Below are 24,409 nucleotides of genomic sequence, written 5' to 3'. Positions count from 1 at the left end.
ATCGGAGACCTAACGGTCACTTTCACTGCAGCCATTCTGGACAAACTATACTGCGACATGCTCCTAGGACACGACTTCCTCGTACACAACGAAGTCACCTGGGACTACACAACGAGCACGATCCACCTTGGTACACATAGGAGAACAACGGCATGCTGGAAGGGTCGGAAAAGCCACCACCACCCTACACCAGACATCGATAATTTGGTAATACATGGTGACATACACACGCGCGCGAAAAAAACCGAAGTAATTCGCAACTACCCGGACGTTTTCAGAGGCAACGTGGGTTGCACCAGATTAATCGAACACGACATACTCCTGAAGAACCAAACACCGATAGCGCTCAAACCATATCCCTACCCGCAGGCAAAACAGGCCACAATCGACACCATGGTACAGGATATGGAACAACAGGGACTTGTGGAGCAAAGCACATCACCATGGGCCGCACCCGTCGTCTTAGCAAAAAAGAAAGACGGATCGCCCCGACTGTGCATCGACTACAGACGACTCAATGACGTCACTGAGTCCGACGCTTATCCAATGCCGGACCTCAATACGTTGATACGTCAAATGCGAGGCGCAAAAATATTTAGCATTTTGGACCTTAAGTCGGGATACTGGCAAGTACCACTGAACCAAAACGCTCGAAAATACACGGCATTCCGGACGCGTCGGGGTCTGTATCAATTCCGAGTCCTTCCCTTTGGCCTTAAGAACAGCCCCATGACCTTTGTACGTTTAATGAACGAAGTACTGAGAGGGTACCTGGATGAGTTCGTCCGCGTATATCTTGATGATATAGTGGTGTTTTCAAACACTACGGACGAACACCAGTGCCACTTGGACAAAGTTCTGGAACGTCTACAGAGACACGGGTTAACATGCAACACCGAAAAATGCAGTTTCGGATCAACCGAAATATCATTTCTCGGACACCTAGTCACCTCCGACGGCATATACAAACAACCGGAGAAACTAGAAAGCATCATGCGGTTCCCAACACCAACCAAAGTTAGGGACCTACGGAAGTTCCTGGGCGTCTGCAACTGGTACAGCCAATTTGTCGACAACTACGCGGACACCGTAGCGCCACTAACAGACCGGCTCAAACAGGGTACCAAATGGTCATGGAGCGAGACCGAACAGGCGGCATTCGATACAATAAAACGCGCCTTGTACGACTCGCCAATACTGTCGACACCGGATTACGGAAAACCGTTCTGCCTAAAAACGGATGCTAGCGAAGTAGGAGCAGGTGCCGTCCTTTTCCAACGGGGTGACAGACCGGACGAAAGACGGATAATCGCCTACGCAAGCAGGAAGTTTAGTGACACACAGAAACGGTACGCGGCGGTTGAACGCGAGTGTCTCGCGATAATTTGGGCAATCGACAAATTCAGACCATATTTGGAAGCTCGCCGTTTTGATCTTTACACGGACAACGCAGCACTAACGTGGCTCCACCGAGCAAAGAACACAAACTCCAAGTTAACCAGGTGGGCACTACAACTGGCTAACCTGGACTACCACACCACGCATGTACCCGGCGTACAGAACGAGGCGCCGGATATGCTATCACGGAACTAGGCACCCGGGCCACCGGTAGACGAGGAACACCTCGAGGAGCGACTAGTAGGGGTACCCACACCACCACACAACACCACTACTAGCGCACCGGCCGACAATCTGTTCGCCACTACGGACCCGGACAAACCAAACAACGACCACACCATCACACACACTATGCTCGCAACTTGGCAGGCCAATGACCCCAAAACACGAGACATAGTGGACAACGGGACACCGGACGAGCCGGCGCACAGCACCAGAAACGCCACGAGAAAGAATAGCCAATACATTTTTACCGACGGCCTTCTGCGGAAAAAGCTGGGCGAACACACACCCGTAGTCGTACCAAACGACAAAGCACAAAAGGTGATTTGGATATACCACAACCACGTCCTCGCAAACCACCCAGGTTGGAAAGAAACATACAGGGCGGTAAGACAGCGTTTTTTTTGGAACGGCCAGAAAAACGACGTCCGACTGTATGTCAAGTCGTGCCACATTTGCGCGTGTACAAAACCACTGAACGCGCGCGCAGATGACCCGATCGCCGCCAGAACACCGCGACACCCCTGGGAGGTAATCAGCATAGATCTCATGGGCCCCTACCCGCGTACGAGTAGGGGAAAACAATATTTACTGGTTGCCACGGATTTGTTTAGTAGATGGACCGAAGCATACCCGCTCGGAACAGCCACTACGAAGACAATAACCGAAACGCTTGAAAGAGAATTCTTTTCACGTTTCGGATATCCCCGTGTGTGTTTAAGCGACAACGGCCCACAGTTCGTATCGAATGACATGTGCAAAGCAATCGAACGATGGGGGGCCGAGGGCTGGACAACTCCGGTATATCATCCGAGGGCCAACCCAGTCGAGCGCCGCAACCAGGAAATAAAAAAAGGTCTACGCGCGCTACTCATCGACGGGAACCACAACACCTGGGACACCAAGTTAGCCCCCATACTGTTCTCTATCAGGAATAGACGCAACGACCAGACAGGATACCCACCGTCGGTACTTGTCCTCGGCAGAGAGGGCAAGCGACCCGGGGACTGGGCACTGAATCGGACAGCGGACAACCAGATAGAGCACACAGATAGGGACAGAGCGAAACGGGAAAGTGCCGTACTGGACGTAACACCTGTAACAGGGGGCCAGACGGACACAAAATACCCAACAGGTGACATGGTGTACTATAAAGCGCACCACCTGTCGAGCGCGCACAAAAAGTTTAACGCCGGCTTCGCACCGAAATGGTGGGGACCGGTGAAGCTACACAAACGCGTGGGCAAAGGCGTGTTCCTCACGGACCAACAGCCCGCACGCAAAATCCACGTGTCCTGCTTCAAACGGGCGACGACCACAACACAACCCCGCCCTACACCACCCCACCCACCAACAAGCCCATAACTAAATTCAACAAATTTTAGTCGGAACAACATCCATACCATGGATCAACAACGGCCGACCACACCGCCAACCACCATCCAACAAGCGGCCGAGTTGCTGGAACGTAGCCAGCAACTACTGAGGGCGGCCAGTCTGGAGGAGGCCACCAACACCACCACGGCGGCACGGGTACGCCAGATGACAACGGCACAGCTGCAGCGGGACCCGGTACTATGGGCCGCGTACACAAGGGGGTGGGAGGACCGCACTGAGGTTTTTCGAAAGGCGACGAGCGGTGCCCCCACAACGTTGGTACGCACAAACCGGTCGCGTAGTCCCCGGCGAGCGGCAGTACCGGCGTCGACAAGGCGACCAGCAGCCATACCACGACCGGCAACCACGGTGCAACCGATCCGGCCGCTGCTACAGCACCCGGGACCCACATTACGGCAACCACCCACACAGACGCCAACAGCCCCTACAATCACGCGCACACCCGGAGCAGCCGTGCCGAACGCCCGTCAACGCCGGAACCAGCAGCGCCTGCGGGACCATCGGGCGAAAAAACAACAAGAGTCCCAGCAGTTCCGCCTGGAAAAACCGGCACCAATCGCGGCCCCACCAACCAACTACCCGGCCCGCACCGTGACCACGGTACCGGAGGTAGTGATACCTGCCGGAACAGCCGGGACCACGGAGCAACCGACCACCGCCTTCTCACAACCCGTTGATATGGAAATATCAGCGGAAGAGGAGGCGGAACTGTTGGACGGGCCGGACACGCACCTTGGTGACGAGGGAGACATGGAGACCGTGTTCGATAACACGTTCCATAGTCTCCCGGCGTCACCTCGGCGGGAGTAGACACGCCGGGGCCACGTCCGCTATCACCAGCCGGAAACACGTGCCGGAACCCCGGAAAAGTGCCCACAGCCGACATCGGCAATCACTCCCCAGACACCGCCGGGTCACGTCCGCTGTGATCAGCCGGAAAACGTGCCCGCGGACAAGGTGTCCACCACAACCACACTCCAACACCCACACCACCGCACCACCGATACTGGCTGGCACACCGCCGTCGTTGGCGGTTTGGGGGGGGGGGAGTATGACGCGGTCCCGCGTAATAGCCGTTTGAATTCAAACGGCCTGTGCGCGGAAATCCGCGCCGTCTATTCTCTCTGTTGTAACGAGCCCTTCTAGGATTGTCAAGAAGTTGAATGGAATAATCAACACTTGATGTTTTTTGAATAATATTTTTATTTATTACAAGTCCAATAATTAATAATATTGAAAAAATGACTAAGTTCAATTAATTTATTTAATGGTAATAACGAGATGTGACTTCTAGTGTGTTCAGCTTCCAGTCGCTAGTTGTTGGTAAGTTCGTCTGACTATCGTACGGTCTACGAGCTCCTCTCGTAGAGAAATCCCTAGTCCCTACTCCAGTGGTCATATCTATGTTACGTAACTCTCATGGTCATATATGGTGCGTGTGACTGTGGCTTGTGGTTACACGGACAGTTAACCGGATGTTCCTTATATAAAACATTGTAACACGATCTCCATAAAACACACAATTCCTGCGTGGCCTATTTATATATAATATATTATAGAATATTTATATGAGTAGTGAGATATATAGTGTCAGATGTATTATGACTATTATTAGCACTACGCCGCTGCTCTCCAGCATTATTATTATGATATTACTACCAGGGACTCATAAGTAAATATAGATAAAGTCACAGCTCGTTACACCTCACCGCTAAAAAAAAGGTTTTTGTAGGGCTATAACATCATAGAACTACAAAAAGCTTAAAATTCATTGTTACAATTTCAATAATATGACTAGATATCAAACTATCCAGTTTACAAAGTTTACAATTATTGTTGATAATATTATAAAATTACAGATTACATATGTTTATACATATTACATATTACATATTTTTATATATATATATATAATTTTGTTGATTAATTACAATAAATATTTTGTTAGTATAATAATTATATAATATCATATATATTTTTACAATGGTATATAAGTTTTTGTTATACAATAATAGTTGATTAATAGTTTTGTTAGTTAATACATATAATATTTTCCTTTAATTACAATAATAAATTTATTAGTAAATTATAAATTTTTTTCTTAATATTATTGACCATTCATAATTATTTGTCTAAAATGATTTATTTTCATAGAATAACATATCAGTGGCGGTTGGCACCCTTTCTATAAATCTGGCTAATTCCATACATATAGGATTATTTAAATTTCTATTTATCATCATATCTACTAAAAATCGTTTTATAGAATTTATTATTTCTAAAATTTCTTTATCTTCATACGGTACTAATATAGATTCATTTGCAGTTATTATATGATAATCAAAACAAGTTGTAAAATTATACCATTCTCCTTGGTTTGGATTAATGTGTGTTTGTATAGCTAAATTTATATTTATTTCTTGCAATAATTGATTGTTCCTATCCATTATGATTTATTTACTGATTCTTACTATTTTATTTAAATGTTATCTGTTTATTCTTATTTATTTATATATATCATTAAAACCATATTCTAATCTTAATTCTAGTATTAACAAATTGTTGCAATTCATTTTTTTTATTTAGTTAGTATTGGTGGAAAACTATTAGTAATAGATAACCTATCAGGAGTATCAGTTATTTGTTCTACTGATGTTTCTTTTTCAATTTTTACTTCACCTTCTCCACACGATTTACTTTGCACTATAGGTCCTTGTATGATTGTCAAACAGAATAACCTACATAAGTAATGTCAACAAATAATTGTAATAATTATTATTAAATACAATCCCTTAACATGACATTCACAATTAAATATAAATCTTTATGGTAACATGTATAATGTTTACTATAGGTCATCTATACATGTCCCCAATATTTAAATATACTAATTCTCCAACTCATTTTATCCATACACCTTTAATGGTATCTATGTTCTCAATCACTTAATCATATTAAATTACATTAAAACTTATTTCATATTAATATTTGATCTCTTATCATACTACTCTTATACTCATATTAATTATATTTACTACATTTTATTATATTTTAAATGACTAGTTACAGTAATTTTACAACTCTATATCCTCCATATCTGATAACACATATGATTGATGCGTCAATTGCCTATTTCTGGTTATACGCTTATATTCACATATTGTAACTACTGTCACAACTATAACTGTCATCATAAACATCCCAAACACAACGTATACTACATAATTTACCTCATAATTGTTTTTAGTTTTATTTTCAGTTTTATTCTCTATAGTTAAATCCATTGTATTCATTTCATTATCATTTATGTTTATAGTAGTATCATATACAATATTATTTTTTACTATTTCCGTGCTACATTCAACACTTGTTAATTCATTATTCTTTGCTCTTTCGCTGGTAATACCTTCAATTTCTTGCGACTCCATTATTTCATGCGTAACTACAGATATTGTACTTGATGTATAAACCTTGGTTTTATTAATTTTAATTAAATTAGTAGTAGCGAAATTGGATTCTGTTTGAACGTTGTTATTGTTATTTGTATCATTATTGGTAGTTTGATTATCAAGTTTAGTTATTGTTTCATTTAATGCATTATCTGCTTCTCTGAATTTTAGAAAGTTATATGTTATTGGCATTTTAATAGGTTCATATTTGGTATCATTTTTATTCTTTATGTATATTACGCAAGATTTTTGCATATAATATGTTAATGGTATATCTACTAGTGTTGCTAAAAACACCGGCGGATCTCTTATCAGAGTACATTTTATACGTAATGAGTCTATGTTACAATTGCTTACATTAGATAATACAATTTCATCGTCTGATTCACCCGATACATTCTTAATCGTGACATACCCATCATACTTATAATATACAGTTGTTCCCAACATAACTTCATTGATTAATTCCTGTCCTCTGACTGCCATTACAACCAATAATCTATAATGTTATATCAATTTTTAAATTAATCATTTCTCTCATACTCTAGTATATAATTAGGTTCTTGTACGAATTCCATAAAATCCATTAAAGTTTCACAACATGAATAATCTAACCAACCCCTGTTTTCTGTCATATCATGTAAAAATCGTGCAATATTTCTAGTATACTCTCTCATCTTGGTTCTAGAAAATGGTTCGAGTAAATTATGATTTGCTGTACTTATATGCCTCAATAAACATTTTGGTAACTCATCCGGACCTAAAATATTAATACAGTGAGGTTCTCCTCCAATAGCCAATTCCAATTCCAATAAGAATTTTCTTTGTTTTTCCCTAAAATAATAATTTATTTCCCATTAATTTTTAAATATTTTTTTTTTTTTTTTACTCTATTCTTCCCCTGTAATACCTATCTTTATCTTACTTCATTATGTTACTTATAATATATTCTTATAATTATATTCTATACTCTTAATATTATTTCTTTACCAACTCAGTTAATTTTACTTTATAATTTCATAATATTTTTTCACATCATTTCTATGCACAGTAACCTTATTTCTTCCCCTTTGTATTATTATATTCTCTGTATCTAATATCTCTAAAATTTCATATGGTCCCTTCCATAAAGAATTCAATTTATTTCTCTGCGTATTATCTCTTAATAATATAGAATCCTTAACATGTAATTCTTCACTATGTGCGTTAGTATCATATTTTGTTTTAGATTTTAATTTCTTTTTAATTAATCTTTCCTTAGCAATTTTATGCGATTCCTGCATCTTTTGTTTCAGATCATATAGATAATCATCGTAATTATATCTGGGTTCTGGGTTATTTTTCAAATTTACTGGAATATTCAATTCTTTTCCATATAGTAATGTATAGGGTTGATAACCTGTAGATGTATGTTCTGTTGAATTATATACGAATAAAGCATAAGGTATTAACTGATCCCATGTATTTAAATCTTTATCTACATAATGTCTTAAATATTCTGTTAAAGTTCTGTGCGATCTTTCTAAACTTCCATTGGTCTGTGGGTGATACGGGCTAGTTTTTATTTTATTAATTTTTAATAATTTACATACTTCTGTAAATGTTTTGCTAAGAAAATCAGTTCCTTGATCTGTTAGTATAGTTTCTGGTATTCCATGAATACAAACGAAATTTATTACGAAAGCTTCAGCAACTGTATCTGCTGTATGATTAGGTAATGGTACACCTAAAGAATATTTTGTTAAATCATCCTGCATAGTTAAAATATAATTATTCCCTGATGCTGTTGTGACTAAAGGTCCTACTATGTCTAAAAATATTTTTTCAAAAGGTTTTGAACTTGTGGAAGTTATCACCATAGGCTGCTTAATTTTTCTATTTGTTACTTTATTTTTCTGGCAAGATTCACATTTTTTAATATAATTTTTAACATCAACTTTGAGTCCTGGCCAATTAAATTGCCGTCGTATTTTTTTTAATGGTTTTGCCTATTCCTGCATGTCCTCCCAAAATAGAGTCATGAAATTGCTTAAATATAGTTAATTTTTCTTCCTCAGTATATTCTAATTTTGAACATATTAATACTTCTATTTTTGTGTTTCTAAATATATATCGGATCATAGCTCTAACCTTCGTCCATTCTAATCCATCTTTTCTTCCTAACTGGTTCATTATAAGTTTATTTAAAGAATGTTTTTCACTGAAATATTTTAAATTTAATAGTGTAGTATATAGATTTTCATATGTAGTTAATTGTTTAGTTTTACTTTTGGTTATTAAAAATATTATAAATCTATCGTTATATTTCACCTTTGTTACTTCACCTACGTCTTTATTAGATTTTAAAATTATATGATCCCCATACTTCTGTTTTATTTCGTAATTAATTCCTGTTCTAAAATTATAATATTTTTCGATTTCAGTTACTATATGATATTCGTTTGGTGACTCTAATAGTTCTCCATTTACTTCCTTAACATTACTATTTGTTATCAACGTTGTTTCGAATTTTTCTAAGAAATTATTATAGCTCTCTTCTTTTATCTCATTTATGGTGTACATTCTCGATAAAGCATCTACATTTCCAATTTGTACTCCCGGTTTATATTTTATTACATAATTATATTGTTCTAACTGTATTCGCCATCTAGCTAACTTTGATAACGGATCTTTCAAATTAAATAACCAAGCTAACGGTCTATGATCACTCAAAATTGTAAATTTTCGCCCATAAAGATATGGTCTAAATTGTTTTATTCCGAATACTATAGCTAAACATTCAAGTTCTGTTGTAGAATAATTAAGTTCACTTTTATTTAAGGTTCTAGAAGCATATGCTATAGGTAAATCCTTTCCTATTTCTCCTTGTGATAATATTGCACCTAATGCTTTTCCACTGGCATCGGTCGTTAAAATAAATTCTTTAGTAAAATCGGGATATTGTAATACAGGCTCAGTGCATAATGCATGTTTTAATTTACCGAAAGCTTTATCACACTCCTCATTCCATTCAAACTTTACATCTTTCTTTAATAAATTCGTTATTGGTTTAGCAATTTTACTATAATTCTCAATAAATTTCCTATAATATCCTGATAATCCTAGGAAAGATTTAATTTGTTTAACATTCTTAGGTTCAGGAAAGTCTAAAACAGCTTGAATTTTCTTAGGGTCCGGTCTTATTCCTGTTTCCGATATAACATGACCTAAATATAAACACTCTCGCTTTACAAATTCACACTTATCAGGTTGTATTTTCAAATTGTGCAATCGTAATCGTTCGAACACATCGATTAATTTTTTATTATGATCTATTAAATTTTTCCCATATATTATTATGTCGTCAAGATATACTAAACATTTTATTCCAATTATTCCAGACAATACGTTATCCATTAACCTTTGAAACGTAGCAGGGCTAGTTTTCATTCCCATTGCCATTCGTTTAAACTGATAATGCGCGTTATTAGCTGAAAAGGCTGTTAATTCACGTGAAGCTTTAGATAAAGGAATTTGATAAAATCCAGAAGCAAGGTCAATGACACTGAATAATTGACATTGTCCTAAATGATCTAATATTTCCGTAATGTTCGGTAAAGGATGAAATTCATTTAAAGTGACCTGATTCAGAGCTCTAAAGTCTATTACAATACGAAACTTTTCTTTTCCACTGGCGTCTGCCTTTTTCTTTACTAACAAGAGTGGTGCGTTCCACGGTGAACTAGAAGGTTCTATAATATCATCTTGCTCCATTTTATCTAATTGATTTCTTATTTCTGTCTGTTGTGAGTAAGGTAACCTATAAGGTCTTTGATAAATAGGTTGTTGGTTAATATTTAAATTAATAACATGCTCGGCTGCATCTGTAAAAGTTAATCGATCTCCTTCTAAATAGAATATTTCTGCGTATCGTTCACATATTTTAAATATCGTTTGCCTTTCCTCATCACTCATATGATCGCTTCGTATTAGATTTAAAATTTTATTTACACGATTATCATTATTAATTTCGGTTTTTATCGCGTGTATGTTATAATTGTTTGCGGTTTCATACAATATTTTATTCATAATATTCGTATCTATTTCTTGTGAAAGTTCGGACACATTTAATAAACTAACCATGACCCTTCCTGTTTCCACGGTCCCTATTATATTCGCACAATATACATCTTTTATCAGTTCCTGTTTGTGTATTATAATATTTTTATTTTCCATAGCTGGGTCTGCAATAGGCACTGCCACAACGGTTTCCGTTCGTGGTTTTAATACAAATTTCATTTCATTTTTATTTATTTCATTAATTAAACTATCATTACTATCATTATCTATAACTAACGAATTTTTAGCTATATCTATAATTGCTTTATTCTCTATTAAAAATTTTTGTCCTAAAATACCATCCTTAGGTATTGGAAACGAATCATAAACTACTTGAAACTCAGTTTCTATATTAATATCATCAAATCTTAAAATTATTTTTACTAAACCTACTGTTGGTACAATTTTGTCATTAATTCCTTTTAAATATATTTTTTTATTTTCATGTACTAATGTATCTGGTATCAAAGTACTAAATTTTATTAAATTAACATCACTTCCAGTATCTAAAAGTAACTCTATAAATTCTTTCTTTATATTAACACTTTGGCATGACACATGATTATCATTTATAACAGTTACAAAGTATAAGCATCTTGTTCCTCGACAGCGGCTATTAAATTTATCGGGCGAGCGCCACTTGCCTCGTTCGATCGATTTAAGTTTCCCGAAAAATTATTAGTTTGTTCCGAATTTAGTTTCTTATAACATCTCGATATATCATGACCTACTATATTACAATATGTACATTTTACAACTCCAGTATTATGATTTATTGCTGGTCGCGTAAAATTATTATGTGCATTCGGATTACGCGTATTATTTATACCTCGCGCTTGCATACAATCCCGTGCGTAATGGTTTCCTCCGCATTGGTAACAGCTTATATTACTCAATACGTTATTATTTGGATAGTTATTATTATTGCGATTATAGTTATTATTACGTGGTGGGAATCTATTATTATTATTAAAATTATTTCGATTCTGATTATTGTTTAGTCTATTAAAATTTTGGTTTTGATTAAATTGTGGTCTAATAAAATTGTTGTTCGGTCTTTGATTATAAGATTGTCGCGGATAATTATTAGTGTTAAAATGTCTGTTACTATTATTTAAATTTCTGTAATTATTATGTCCGTACCTATTATTAACTGTTTCAAAATTATTGTTATTTCGCCTATTATTTCCACCATTATCATTTCCATTTCGCGCGTTATTGTTCCCATAATACTGATACGCGTCATAATCGGATGTAAGTTCGGATTCTTCCTCTTTAGCTAACTGCATAGCAGATTCAAGTGTAGGAGGATTACGTGATTTTACTATCGTTCTTAAACTTGGAATTAGACCTTTTAAAAATACTACTAATGTTTGTTCCTTTAATTGGTCAGTTATAACGGTAGATTGCTCAGGCGTTTTGTCTTTTGTACTAACTACACATAAATTAAAATATAATTGTTCTACCCTATGTGCATAAGAACTAACGTCCTCATTATTTCTCATTCTTACCGAATTTAACGCTACCTGTAAAGATGATGCTGTTCTCTGTGGTTCAAAAGCGTCTAACAAAATTAATTTTATTCCTTCCCACTCTGATACGTTCCTATATCTACACACTTCTAATGCTTTATCAAATAATTTCGTATTTATAAATTTAGTAAGTATCGATAATTCCTCCTTGTCTACCATTGAACATGCTAAATCGCAAGCTCTTATAAATTGATGTACATCACGCTCACTTGTACATGTGGGTATCATACCTGTAACCTTGTCTAAAGAAACTTTAGTAACTGTAGCCATTTTATTAACCTTCCTTGTATTACGTTTAGTTGGTTCTAATTGAGTATGTATTAACCCTTTCTTGGTACGTGTTCCTATTTGTCGTAACTCTATCTCGTTAACTAAAATTGGTCTTATACTTGTATTTAATAAATCTTTTTCCCTTAATGACTTCAAATATTTTTCCCTATCTAAATCTACTGAATATTGATAACCTTCTTCTGTACTTAAATCAATTAATATTTCACTTTCAACTATTTTTACTTTATCGTTATTTTTATTATCTTTAATATCTACTACGTTTTTATTATCAGTTGTAACGTTAGTGGGTTCAGTTTTTACAAGTTCCTTAATTTCCTGTAATTCTTCCGTTAATAAATTTTTACTATCTGTTTCCTTAACTTCTAATGTATTATTTTCTTTATTCATTAATCTGTCTTATCATATTCAATTAATACTTCTAATACGTAAATACTTTAATTACTCAAATTTTTCAACTTACTATCTATTATAATTTATTATTTATTCGCTTCAAATTAATTATTAATTCTATTTCCTATTTATTTATTTTTACTAATTAAATTAAATAATATTTAATTCTATATAATTTTTTATTCAACTCAAAATTATTAAACTCATAAATTCCTACACATAACAATATTCGTTATTATTTATTTTATATAAATTTTTTTTTTATTATCTCTCACAATTATAATTTTTTTTACTTAAGGACTTATTACGGCCTTATTATTATTATTCTCTTTAATTCATTTAAATCTCAATAATACACAAAATTTCTACTAAAAGGACTTATTCCGGCCTTATAAAATTAATTCCAATTAAACAATTCACAATATACTTCATTTATCTTCAAAAAAAAATCACAAAATAACAGGACTTACTTCACGGCCTACAATAATAAATTCAAACACAGACTTCAATTGTCTAAAAAATTCTCAAATATCAGGACTTACTTCACGGCCTATATAACTTCAATATATAAATTCACAAAATATTAGGACTTACTACTCGGCCTATAAAAATCAAAAATACAGACTTCAACTGTCTTCAAATAAATTCACAAAATATAAGGACTTACTTCACGGCCTTTAAAAATACAGACTTCAACTGTCTTCAAATAAATTCACAAAATATAAGGACTTACTTCACGGCCTTTATAACAATAATTAATTAATTCTCAATAAATTCTCAATAATAATTCTCTTTTACTCAAAATAAAATATAAGGACTTCTCTGCCTTTAAAAAAAAATATAAATTCTTCACAATAATTCTCAATTTCACAATATTCTTTATTATTAAATTCTCTCAATTATAAATTCTCAATTCGATGTTACAACAATTGTTAACTAGGGAAATAAATAAAAATTATTTTTATTTTTATTTTATGTTTTAGTGTACAGTGTACACTATAAAAAATTTTATTATTATATTTTTTAAAATAAAAAATAAATACGCAAACGAATTAAAATTCTTTATATTATTTATATTATTCTTTATATTCTTTATAAATTCTTATATTTATAAATTTTACAATTTGTTGAACTATATTTTATTAGTTTTAAAATTATTTCATTAATTATTTCGTTTTATTTAAACTTGTTTTAAATAATTAATTTAATTTAATTACTATATTTATTTTAATTTGACTTTTGACTTTTCTTTTTTTTTATTTTATTATTTATTTACTTCTTTATATTATGTTAAATTAAATTTAATTATTAAAATATTTAAATTATTTTAAAGTATTAAAAGTATACTTAAAAGTATTTCAAAAAATTTAGCGTAGAAATTTAAATTAAATTTGCGTAATTTAGAATTTTATTTATTTTCAATAAAACGTTTAAAAAAAATTTTAATTTAATAAATTATTATTATAATTGTTTTCCTGTTATTATATTTTTTAACTAATATTATTATTTATTCCCCAATCTTATTCCTTAATTAAAACTATACTATGGTCAATAATACCATAGGAGACGAACAAACTAATTTTCACAACTTTATTCTAATACTCACACCAAAGCGATTGAATTGACGGATGATGATGATGATGCCATTCTTATTTCTTGATTTTCCTTGACTGCTACTGCTGGGTTTTCGTTTTCACGGAGTCGTGGGAAGATGGCCTGTCTTCTCACAGTGATCGGATATGAATTACCTCCGTTAGAAGTAGAAAGAAGAAAAATTTTCGAAAATAATTTCAAAAATATTCTAAGTATTCTTCTTTATCCTCTTGAAACAACCCTGTCCACAGCGCCAAATTGTAACGAGCCCTTCTAGGATTGTCAAGAAGTTGAATGGAATAATCAACACTTGATGTTTTTTGAATAATATTTTTATTTATTACAAGTCCAATAATTAATAATATTGAAAAAATGACTAAGTTCAATTAATTTATTTAATGGTAATAACGAGATGTGACTTCTAGTGTGTTCAGCTTCCAGTCGCTAGTTGTTGGTAAGTTCGTCTGACTATCGTACGGTCTACGAGCTCCTCTCGTAGAGAAATCCCTAGTCCCTACTCCAGTGGTCATATCTATGTTACGTAACTCTCATGGTCATATATGGTGCGTGTGACTGTGGCTTGTGGTTACACGGACAGTTAACCGGATGTTCCTTATATAAAACATTGTAACACGATCTCCATAAAACACACAATTCCTGCGTGGCCTATTTATATATAATATATTATAGAATATTTATATGAGTAGTGAGATATATAGTGTCAGATGTATTATGACTATTATTAGCACTACGCCGCTGCTCTCCAGCATTATTATTATGATATTACTACCAGGGACTCATAAGTAAATATAGATAAAGTCACAGCTCGTTACACTGTCAACCGCCAATCGACGGCGGTCGACACCGACACGCGATAAGCGCGCCTGGAGATGTCGACCGCCGGTACCGCGAACCGGCTTGTAGCAAGTTTAGTTCCACGGCCGCGTTTTGAGTGACATTTACCAACCGCACCATCACCGTCCTCGCGCGTACCGTCTCTCATATTATTATATCTGTGATTTGTTTTTTTTTCTACCGACAATATCAAAATAAAATATACACCACCGCACTTCTGCGACTTAAACAAAAAGTGTTTTTTTTTCCTTTGGTGTAAAACCGATCCACCGCATACATATTTGTGGTATCCGTCCAGGACCGCCACAGGTCTTTATGTATCTTAAAGTCAACGCACGTTTGATTTTTGTCTTGAAACGATGATCTAATAATTGCGATTGAATTAAGAGTTTCATCCCCAATGCGATTCCTTTTTTTGGTTTTTACGTCATTTACAATTGAGAAAATACGTTTCGCTTCAGCGTTTGAATGAGGCAACGTTAAAATTAACTTGGCCAACATACTCAAATTTGGAAAACTAGGTGAATCGATCATTAAATTTTTTAACATTGAAATTTCTTTCCACATATCAGCTATATTAACACCTCCAAGAGATTTTAAACGTACAATATCCGAGTTACTCAATGAAAATGGAAGTTGACGCCATTCTTCCGTTAATTTATATAGATCAATAAAATCTTTAAAATAATGTTTTAGTAAAGGCATGTCCATTAAATCTGAACGGTTTGACGAATTCAGAGCAATTTCAGGATCTAAAAATGTCATTTCTTTAAAGAAATTGTCATTAACTGGAAGTCGTTTTAAAATTTCTTCAGATGCTGTAATGCAAAAGTTTTGACATTTTTCTTTAAACTTTATAACATTTTCTTCAGACTGCAAATTTAATAACTCTTGACATTCAGCTCCAACAAAAAGTTCACTTAAAGGCAATAAATTGTTAAGATGTTTTAAGTTAAGACTGCTAATGTTGTTATTTAACAACGACGGTTTAATGAAATTTTGGCATAAACTTTTCATTAAATTCAATGATAAATCAAACATTTTATGGATCATAATTTGTCTGCTTTGAAATAGAGCATTAAACAAATTTAAATAATTTAGAGCATACTTTAGAAACAAGAAGTAACATTTAGTAAATGGATTTAATAGCTCATCCATTATGGTTTGTGCGGATTTTAGTTTGTCGTCAAATACTGCAACTCTAAAATAATTGGTGAGACTATCCCAACATTCGAGTACTCTGACAACGCATTGATGCATGGCTAGCCAACGAGTATCTGCAAGTTTTAAAAGTTTTTTACGCTGACCATCAAAATATTCTTGTACCTCAACCAATTGAGCACACCGTTTAGCGCTACCAGATACATAAGAATAAATTGATCGCATTAATTGTTCAACTGTTCTTGGTAAATGCATGCATGCTTTAGAGGCAACTAAAGCCAACGAATGGCAGATACACTGCATTTTAATAACGTTTGGAGAGTCCTTTTTGATTAAAGTCATAAAAGAATTTTGACTACCAACCATAACAGACACACCGTCACAAGCTACTCCTATAACATTTTTTATAGGAATATCTTTTTTCAGTAAACATTCTTTAAAATGATTATAAATACTTTTTGCAGAACAATCAAGGGCATTTACAGGTACAAGTTCCAAAAGCTTGGTATGTATAACACCACTTTCAGAGTGGACAAATCTTACCAATAAGCATAAGAATTTACTACATGTTAAATCAGTACTCTCATCGACTAACACTGAAAATGGATTTGTTTTTAAAATATCAATTGTATTATTAATTTCAACAGGAGCAACAACATTTTTAATAATACTTGTTAGTTTGGTACGATGAAGACTTATTGCTTTACAAACCTTAGAATCTGGGAAAATGTCTTGTAACACAGGCGTCAAATGGTCTACAGTTTGAAAAGCAATGTTATATTATCCAAAGAAAGATGCTAATTTGATTTCAGCTTTTTTTACATTATTTTGAAACGTTTCAACTTCTTTAAGATTAGACAAGGAGAATGTGGGTTTCATTCCTTGTATACTTTTGACATTTAATTTATGTTTGATACCAACAGAATGCTTTTCAATTTCACTTTTGCCACTTACCAGTATTGTATTACATGCAATACATTTGCACTTGGTATTATCCGATGGAACTTCTCTAAGCCATAGTTTAAATTCATTTTTTAATAACCATTCCGGTTAGAATACTTTTTTTTTGTAAACTAATGTAACGTATTATTGGACTAACCTAACGCTTCTTTTTTGGAGTTACACTTCTGTCTGAGTCTGACATATTTGATTTAAATTATTAAGAGCTACAAAACTTAAACAATTAAATTACGGTATTAATAATGTTAAAAAGCCTATTTGGTGAGAAAATACAAATGATAATAACTGATAAGTGATAAGTTTTTGTGGGAGTTTATAATTTCCTCGTAACCAAGATAGAACCACCGGTTAAAACAATTGATAATAAAGTCTAGTTATCAATAGTTAAAACATAACCAGGTATACACCTACTTTTATTGGTTTTATCTAGAATAATATTGTGGACACATTGATATGAACTATTTAGTGATAAAATTTTTTTTTTATTTATAAAAATATTTGTAATATCACAAATCACTATAACATAGAATAAACTTCAAGAGTTGCTAAATTTCCCACATATTAAGAAATAATTGAAAAATTTCCCTTTGTCCCTTTTCCAAAATATTATGGTAAAATTTCCCCGCGCCGTGGAAAATTCCCACACACCTGGCAACACTGTGGTGGAGGTCGCCATGTAATTCGAACACCCAATTGCTAAGATCTTCATCCTCTATTTCTTCCCCTTTAGTTGAATCTTCGTAATCTTCATGTCCTTGTTTCCGGTTTCCAGTGTTTGTTGCCTGATGGACGGCCCCCCCCCCCGAATCCGTTTGGGCCTGGGACAGGGGTACGTTTTCCGTTAATGTTTTGATCCATCTTTTGGTTTGGAGTGTCCTTCTCGTTGGTTTACTGTGTCCTTCAGGGTCCGTTTGCTAGTGGCAGCAGGTGGATTGCCGTACCTGCCATCCTCAACCGGTTAAGGTCAAGAGCGGCTCTGGAGGCTCCGGCACCAACTAGTTAAAGTCAGTGCCGGGGAGTTGGGTACCTCTTGGCACCGACCGGAGTCAGTGAGCCCCCCCACCACGTCAAGGTGGGTCCCGTCGGGGGGGGGACCTAACCTAACCTTTTTTTTTTTTTTTTTTTTATGGAATTGGAAACCTAGAGGGAACCGCGTTAGCATTACTTCCTCTAGGCCCCATCGTTTATTGACAAACATTACAGTACAATAATTATAGTTATAGGTAGTTCTGGGGACAGGCCCCCAGCACCGGCCTTTACAATTTCATTATATGACACATTGTAGGGTTCTAACCCTACCTATTCGGCTTCGCCTACATTGATTAAACTTAACTAGGTTGAATGTAGTACTATTTTTACGTCGCTGCTGCTTGTCGGGTCCTCTCAACCGCGCATTTGTTCTCCATGGCCCGGTGGATGTAGGCCACGATCAGGTCCCATGTTTTCATCCCCTTCAGTATCGTCTCGATGAGGTCTTGCGGCGTCAGCGTGTGCCCAATCTCCGCATACAGCTGTTGGCGCCAGTTCTCGTACGCATCGCATTCAAACAGCGTGTGTTTGGCGTCATCTATCTCCGCATCACACATTGAACATTTCGGAGAGGCTGCTTTCTTGATTTTATACAGGTAAGCGTTGAAGCATCCGTGGTTGGTGAGGGCTTGGGTTAGGAAGTAGTCGGTCTCACCGTATCTCCTGCTGACCCATTTTTCCACGTCCCTGATCAGTGTGTATGTCCAACGGCCCTTCACTGCGTTCTCCCAGTTCTGTTGCCATGTTACCATTGTTCGCCTTCGCGCCTCTTGGAGTGCTTGCTGTTTGTTGTTCGCGTTCTGGACTGCGGTACGCTCCTTCGCTAGTAACATGATCGGGGGCATGGCCGCTAGTAGAGTCACTGCCTCAAAGGATACAGTTCGGTATGCTCTCGTCACCCTTAGCGCCATTATCCTCTGTGCTGCCTTTATGTTTTTTGCTGTGTCCCTTTTTAACGGGGCGACACTGTCTGGTCTGTGGTCCAATAGTGGCTCCCACACTGGCGCAGCGTATAGCAGCTGGCTATGGACAACACTTGCCAGGAGCTTTCTTTTGGCAGTTGTCGACCCACCGATGTTGGGTAGGATCCTCGACAGTGCCTGTGCCGTTCTGGTTGCTTTATGCCCGATCACTTGCTCGTGCACCTTGAACCTTCTTCCAGAATCTATCTCGACCCCTAGATATTTGAGCGAATTCTTGATTGATACTTGGTGTCCTCCGACCACGAATGTTGGTTTCCGGTAACCCTTTTTCCGGGTTAACATGACGGCCTCCGTCTTGTGGGTGGCTAGCCTTAGTTGATGTTCGGTCATCCATTTGTGCACCGCACCGAGAGCCTCATTGACTATGTCCTCGAGATGATCGACCCTCCATGACCTTCCCACGATGGCCACGTCGTCAGCAAAGCCCACCATTGTTATTCCTTCTGGCATCTTCTCGGTGAGCAAACCGTCATACATTATGCCCCATAGCAGGGGACCGAGCATGGATCCTTGTGGTACTCCACTGGTTAGGTTTATTGTCTCTTGGCTTTCCACGTGGGTTACTTCCCTGTCACAGAGATAGTTCCGCACGACGCTTGTGAGGTAGTCTGGTACCTTCTTTTCGGCGATTGCGTTTAGTATGGCCTCCCATGACGCCGAGTTAAAGGCGTTTGCCACGTCCAGCGTAATGAGCACGCACAGCTGTCTGTCGTATATCGTGCCTTTTCCAGCGTCAGATATCTCTGCTATGACCCTGTTAATTGCATCGATAGTCGACCGTCCTTTCCTTAACCCGTATTGGTTCCCAGCTAACCCGGTTTCCTTACTGGCCAAGGCTTCCTCGATGCGGTTGCACAATATACGCTCGAATAGCTTCCCCGTTGTATCCAACATGCAGAGCGGACGGTAGCTCAAGGGTTGATCTGCCGGCTTATCGCCCTTTTTCAGGAGGACCAGTCTTGCCAGCTTCCACGGCTTCGGGAAAACGCTGTCTTTCATGCATCGCTCATACACCCCCTGGAACATTGCTGGGTGCGTTCTCACTGCGACCTTCAGCGCTTCGTTTGGGACGCCATCCGGCCCAGGCGCCTTACCTGGTTGTAGTCTTCGGTTTGCTACCTCTAGCTCCTCAGGTGTTATTGGCGGCACTGGCGTCGTCACCTGCTCTGCAGCCCGTTCTACCAAGGCGTGGGTCGGGAAGAGTTCCGAAACTATTTTGGGGATGAGGTTGTTTGGAATTGCTGGTCGTCTTCCGATTTTCCTCATGACCATCTTGTAAGCTGTTCCCCACGGGTTATGGATCACCTCATTGCATAAGTTCCTCCAGCAGGTGTCTTGGCTTCTTTTAATCGCTAACCTGAGGCCTTTCCTTGCGTCCTTGAATGTGTGCACACAAAACTATCGTAAACCGCAACACTGGTGGACGACGGAGATAGCCGAGCTTAGGAAAGCCGCGCTAGCAGCTAGAAGAAAGTACCAAGGGCAGCAAGGAAAGGACCAGCCGATGCGGAAAATCACACATTCAAGGACGCAAGGAAAGGCCTCAGGTTAGCCACCGCTAACCTAACTTTTTTTTTTTTTTTTTTTCCGATGGTATCGTAGGAGGCCGGAGACACCCAGAGGCATTTCTTCAGCTCCCCTACATCGTTTATTGACGGTAAATTTTACAATATTAATATGCACATATATTTACAGCCTATATACATGTAATAGATGACCCTACACCATCTAAGAACGGCCTTCGGCCCACAGGAAAAGCAGACTTAACTATGGAGTTGATCTTGACGCTGCCGATCTCTCTCCTCAGCTTCCCTCTTTGTTAGCACCTCCTTCACGAACCGCTCCACCGCAGTCCAGTTGCTCCGTGACTCCAGCGTCTTCCCCACAACAGTCTCGGGAGTGAATGGGTCGTTGATTTCCGCTTTCAGCTCCGTTCTCCGACGCCACCACCTGTCGCACAGGAAGAATGCGTGCTCCGCATCGTCCAATGGCGCAAGACAGTCCACACACCTGGGGTTGTCCAACTTGCGGATCCGATGCAGATACTGACCAAAACATCCGTGTCCCGACAGAAATTGCGTCAGGTGGAAATTCGTCGTCAGCCCGTGGCTCCTGGCGCACCAGGGACGGACGTCCGGGATCAGCCGCCTGGTCCAGCTTCCCGAATCCTCCGTCGACCATCTCTCCTGCCATGCATCTATAGTATTGGTTCTCGGGTCATTAGTCTCGGGTTCACCTGTCATGGCTGCCTCGGGGGACCGTCTCCGGTCGAACACCGCTTCTTCTCTCTCCTTCGCCAGGAGGTCTGCAGGCGGCGTTGATGCGATCACATTTGTGGGCGTCTGCGAGACAGTGCGGTACGCGCAGGAGCACCGGAGAAGAACTCTCCGTTGTCCTCTGTTCAGGGTCCGAACGTTCGCTGGCACGAACTCCATCGTATGCGCCCAGCTAGGGGCACCGTACAGGAGAACGGAATGCACCACCGACGACAGCAGCTGCCGTCGGTCCTCTCGGGGGCCGCCCACGTTCGGCATGATTCTAGCCAGCTGGTTACCTGGCAGCTAACCTAACCTAACCTTTTTTTTTTTTTTTTTTTATATTCAACTGCACCGGGGGAACTGCGTTAGCATTACTTCCCCGGTGTAGCCATCGTTTATTGATGATCAATACAACACAAAGTAATCTTGGCAAGGACAGTCCCCTTGCTCAAGATCTCACTAAAAAGCTTTACATCAAACTGGAGGGCTCTACCCCTCTTATTTTTGACCATATTGGTCTACAATATACAACTTAATACTACTTGTTTTGTAACTTCCCATATCACGTATCGCCGCGTTGTATCATCCTATCTTCTTCCTCTCGGAGCTTCATGACTCTAACGATGAGGCGTTGAACCCTCTGCCACGCTGATTTGGAACTCAACATGATACCGACGATATTATCCGGTGTGATGGAGGTAGACTCCAGGTATATGCAGGCTTCTCTTCGCCAACCATTCCACGCATCGCATTTAAAGACTGCGTGTTCTGGATCGTCCGGGGCTACCCCACATTGCGCACACGCATCGTGCGCCAGATTTGAATATTTATTCAAGTACTTTCCAAAGCAACCATGGCCCGTTAGTACCTGGCTAGTGTGAAAACACACTTCGCCATGGTTCCTGTTGTACCATGAAGCGATATCTCTGATGAGTCGATGTGTCCATCTCCCTTTTAGCGATGCGTTCCACTGTTGCTGCCATTTAGACAAGAGCAGTCTCCTGGCAGCTCCTTTCTCCATGCCATCGTATAGATTTCTTCTCTCTTCTGCTAGGAGGTCCAGGGGGGGCATGCTTGATACAACCGCTGCGGCGTCGTACGAGGTAGTGCGGTAGCAGCAGGCGACCCTTAGCATGATCCTTCTATACACAACACTCATCGTTTTCATCGCCTCCGACGACATAGTGGGCGACCATATGGGGGCTCCGTATAGCAGCCTTGCAGTGACTACTGTCGCCAGTACACGTCTAGTTTTTTGCTTTGCCCCTCTTAAATTCGGCAGTATCTGCGCTAGTTGTCTTGAAGAATCAGCTGCTCGTTTCGCTGCTATCCTTGCGTGTTGTGCAAACCGAAGTCTGGGGTCGAAATGGACCCCGAGATACTTCAAACATCGGCTCGACGCGAAACTGTGGGGAGGAAATTCTACTGTCATTGTGTTATGTACGTTTTTATTGGTAAAGACTATGGCTTCGGTCTTCTGAAGGGCTAATTCCAAGCCGTTTTCTGTCATCCATCTAACCACATCCTGAAGTGCTTCTCCTAGTCTTTCTTCCATTAGAAAGGGAACCTCGGCCGTGCATACTATAGCTACATCATCTGCGAACGCAATGAGCTCGGTGTCTTTGGGTAGTTTTATTCTCAACAATCCATCATACATTATGTTCCATAAGTCGGGACCTAGCACCGAGCCTTGTGGAACACCACAGCTGACGTCTTTGTCTTTAGGGTTGCCGTCTGATGTTGTAAATGTGATACGACGATTCAAAAGATATTTCCCCAGTATGTTCTGGAGGTAGTTGGGAACCGCCGTCTTTTCGAGGGCTCTGAGGATGGCATCCCAAGAGGCACTATTGAAGGCATTCTTTACATCAAGTGTGAGCATGCCGACAAACTTGTTGTAGGTACTTGTACGACCTTTCGAGTCCTTAATTATTGTTTTTAGCCTTTCCATCGCGTCTACCGTCGACCTTCCCGGTCTAAAGCCGTACTGGTTCGTTGGCTGGTTTCCCGTTCTCCCCAGGTGCTCACGAAGCCTTTTAACAATCAATTTTTCAAACAACTTGCTGGTGGTGTCTAACATGCACAGTGGTCTATATGCCGACGGATCATCAAGGGGTCTTCTCGGCTTGTGCAGCAAAACCAACCTAGCTACTTTCCATTCAGCTGGAAAGTACGCCTGTCTAATGCAGCTGTTGAATAGCGTCTCGAAATAACCCGTGTGCATCTTTACTGCCGCCTTTAGTATTTCGTTGGGAATTCCGTCAGGCCCAGGCGCTTTGTCGTTGGGAAGGCCGCTTGCCGCAACTTTCAACTCGGTCTCTGTGAATCTTATTCGATCAAGCTCTTCATCGCTTACAGGTTTCAACGTCCTCCCCGATAATGCCCGTATCGCTCGGGAAGAGCGTGTCTACGATCAAGTTCAACCGGCCTGTGGTCTCCATGCCGGGGATTGGTTTCCTGTGTGCTAGCCTCTTCATCACTATCTTGTATGGGGTACCCCAGGGGTCACCATCCACCTGTGCGCATAAATCTTTCCAGTTCCTATCCTTTGCTTCAAGGATCTTGATTGTTAATGTCTTCCTCTGGAGTTTAAAGTAATCTCTCTCAACTGTGCTACCGGACTCCCCTGCCTTTTTCCTTTTCCTCGTATATGCCCTCCTTGCTTTGAGGCATTCTTTACGTTGTTCGGCAATAACTTGATTCCACCAAAAAACCGGGCGGAACCATCACCGGAACGGGGCATACACCTGTCGCATGTTTCGGTGAGCCAGGTAATCACCTGATTGCATGTA

General features: G+C 38.7%; 3 protein-coding genes and 1 long non-coding RNA gene across 4 annotated transcripts; 1 reads left to right on the top strand and 3 right to left on the bottom strand.

The window, feature by feature from the left end:
* The first annotated feature begins 3,024 nt into the window (after positions 1-3,024).
* On the top strand, positions 3,025-3,828 carry LOC149063192 (uncharacterized). The gene has a single exon (XM_089215562.1). The coding sequence runs from the start codon at positions 3,025-3,027 to the stop codon at positions 3,826-3,828; it is 804 nt and encodes a 267-aa protein (XP_089071688.1).
* Positions 3,829-4,201: 373 nt separating this feature from the next.
* On the bottom strand, positions 4,202-14,588 carry LOC149063190 (uncharacterized). Its single transcript, XR_016189508.1, has 2 exons — positions 14,385-14,588; positions 4,202-5,756 (listed from the first exon to the last, which is right to left on the bottom strand). It is a non-coding gene; the product is annotated as an uncharacterized LOC149063190 (long non-coding RNA).
* On the bottom strand, positions 11,027-12,812 carry LOC149063191 (uncharacterized). The gene has a single exon (XM_089216364.1). The coding sequence runs from the start codon at positions 12,773-12,775 to the stop codon at positions 11,144-11,146; it is 1,632 nt and encodes a 543-aa protein (XP_089072490.1). The 5' UTR covers positions 12,776-12,812; the 3' UTR covers positions 11,027-11,143.
* Positions 14,589-15,415: 827 nt separating the features above from the next.
* LOC149063189 (zinc finger protein 862-like) lies at positions 15,416-18,056 on the bottom strand. Its single transcript, XM_089215561.1, has 2 exons — positions 17,996-18,056; positions 15,416-16,983 (listed from the first exon to the last, which is right to left on the bottom strand). The coding sequence occupies exons 1-2, from the start codon at positions 18,054-18,056 to the stop codon at positions 15,416-15,418; spliced, it is 1,629 nt and encodes a 542-aa protein (XP_089071687.1).
* Between the last annotated feature and the right edge of the window lie 6,353 nt (positions 18,057-24,409).

This window comes from Diuraphis noxia, unplaced genomic scaffold (assembly GCF_037042655.1).
Source record: "Diuraphis noxia isolate RWA-SAM2 unplaced genomic scaffold, SU_Dnox_SAM2 contig0001, whole genome shotgun sequence".
In the NCBI taxonomy this organism is placed as follows: domain Eukaryota; kingdom Metazoa; phylum Arthropoda; class Insecta; order Hemiptera; family Aphididae; genus Diuraphis; species Diuraphis noxia.
This window is presented reverse-complemented; position numbering and strand designations above follow the sequence as displayed.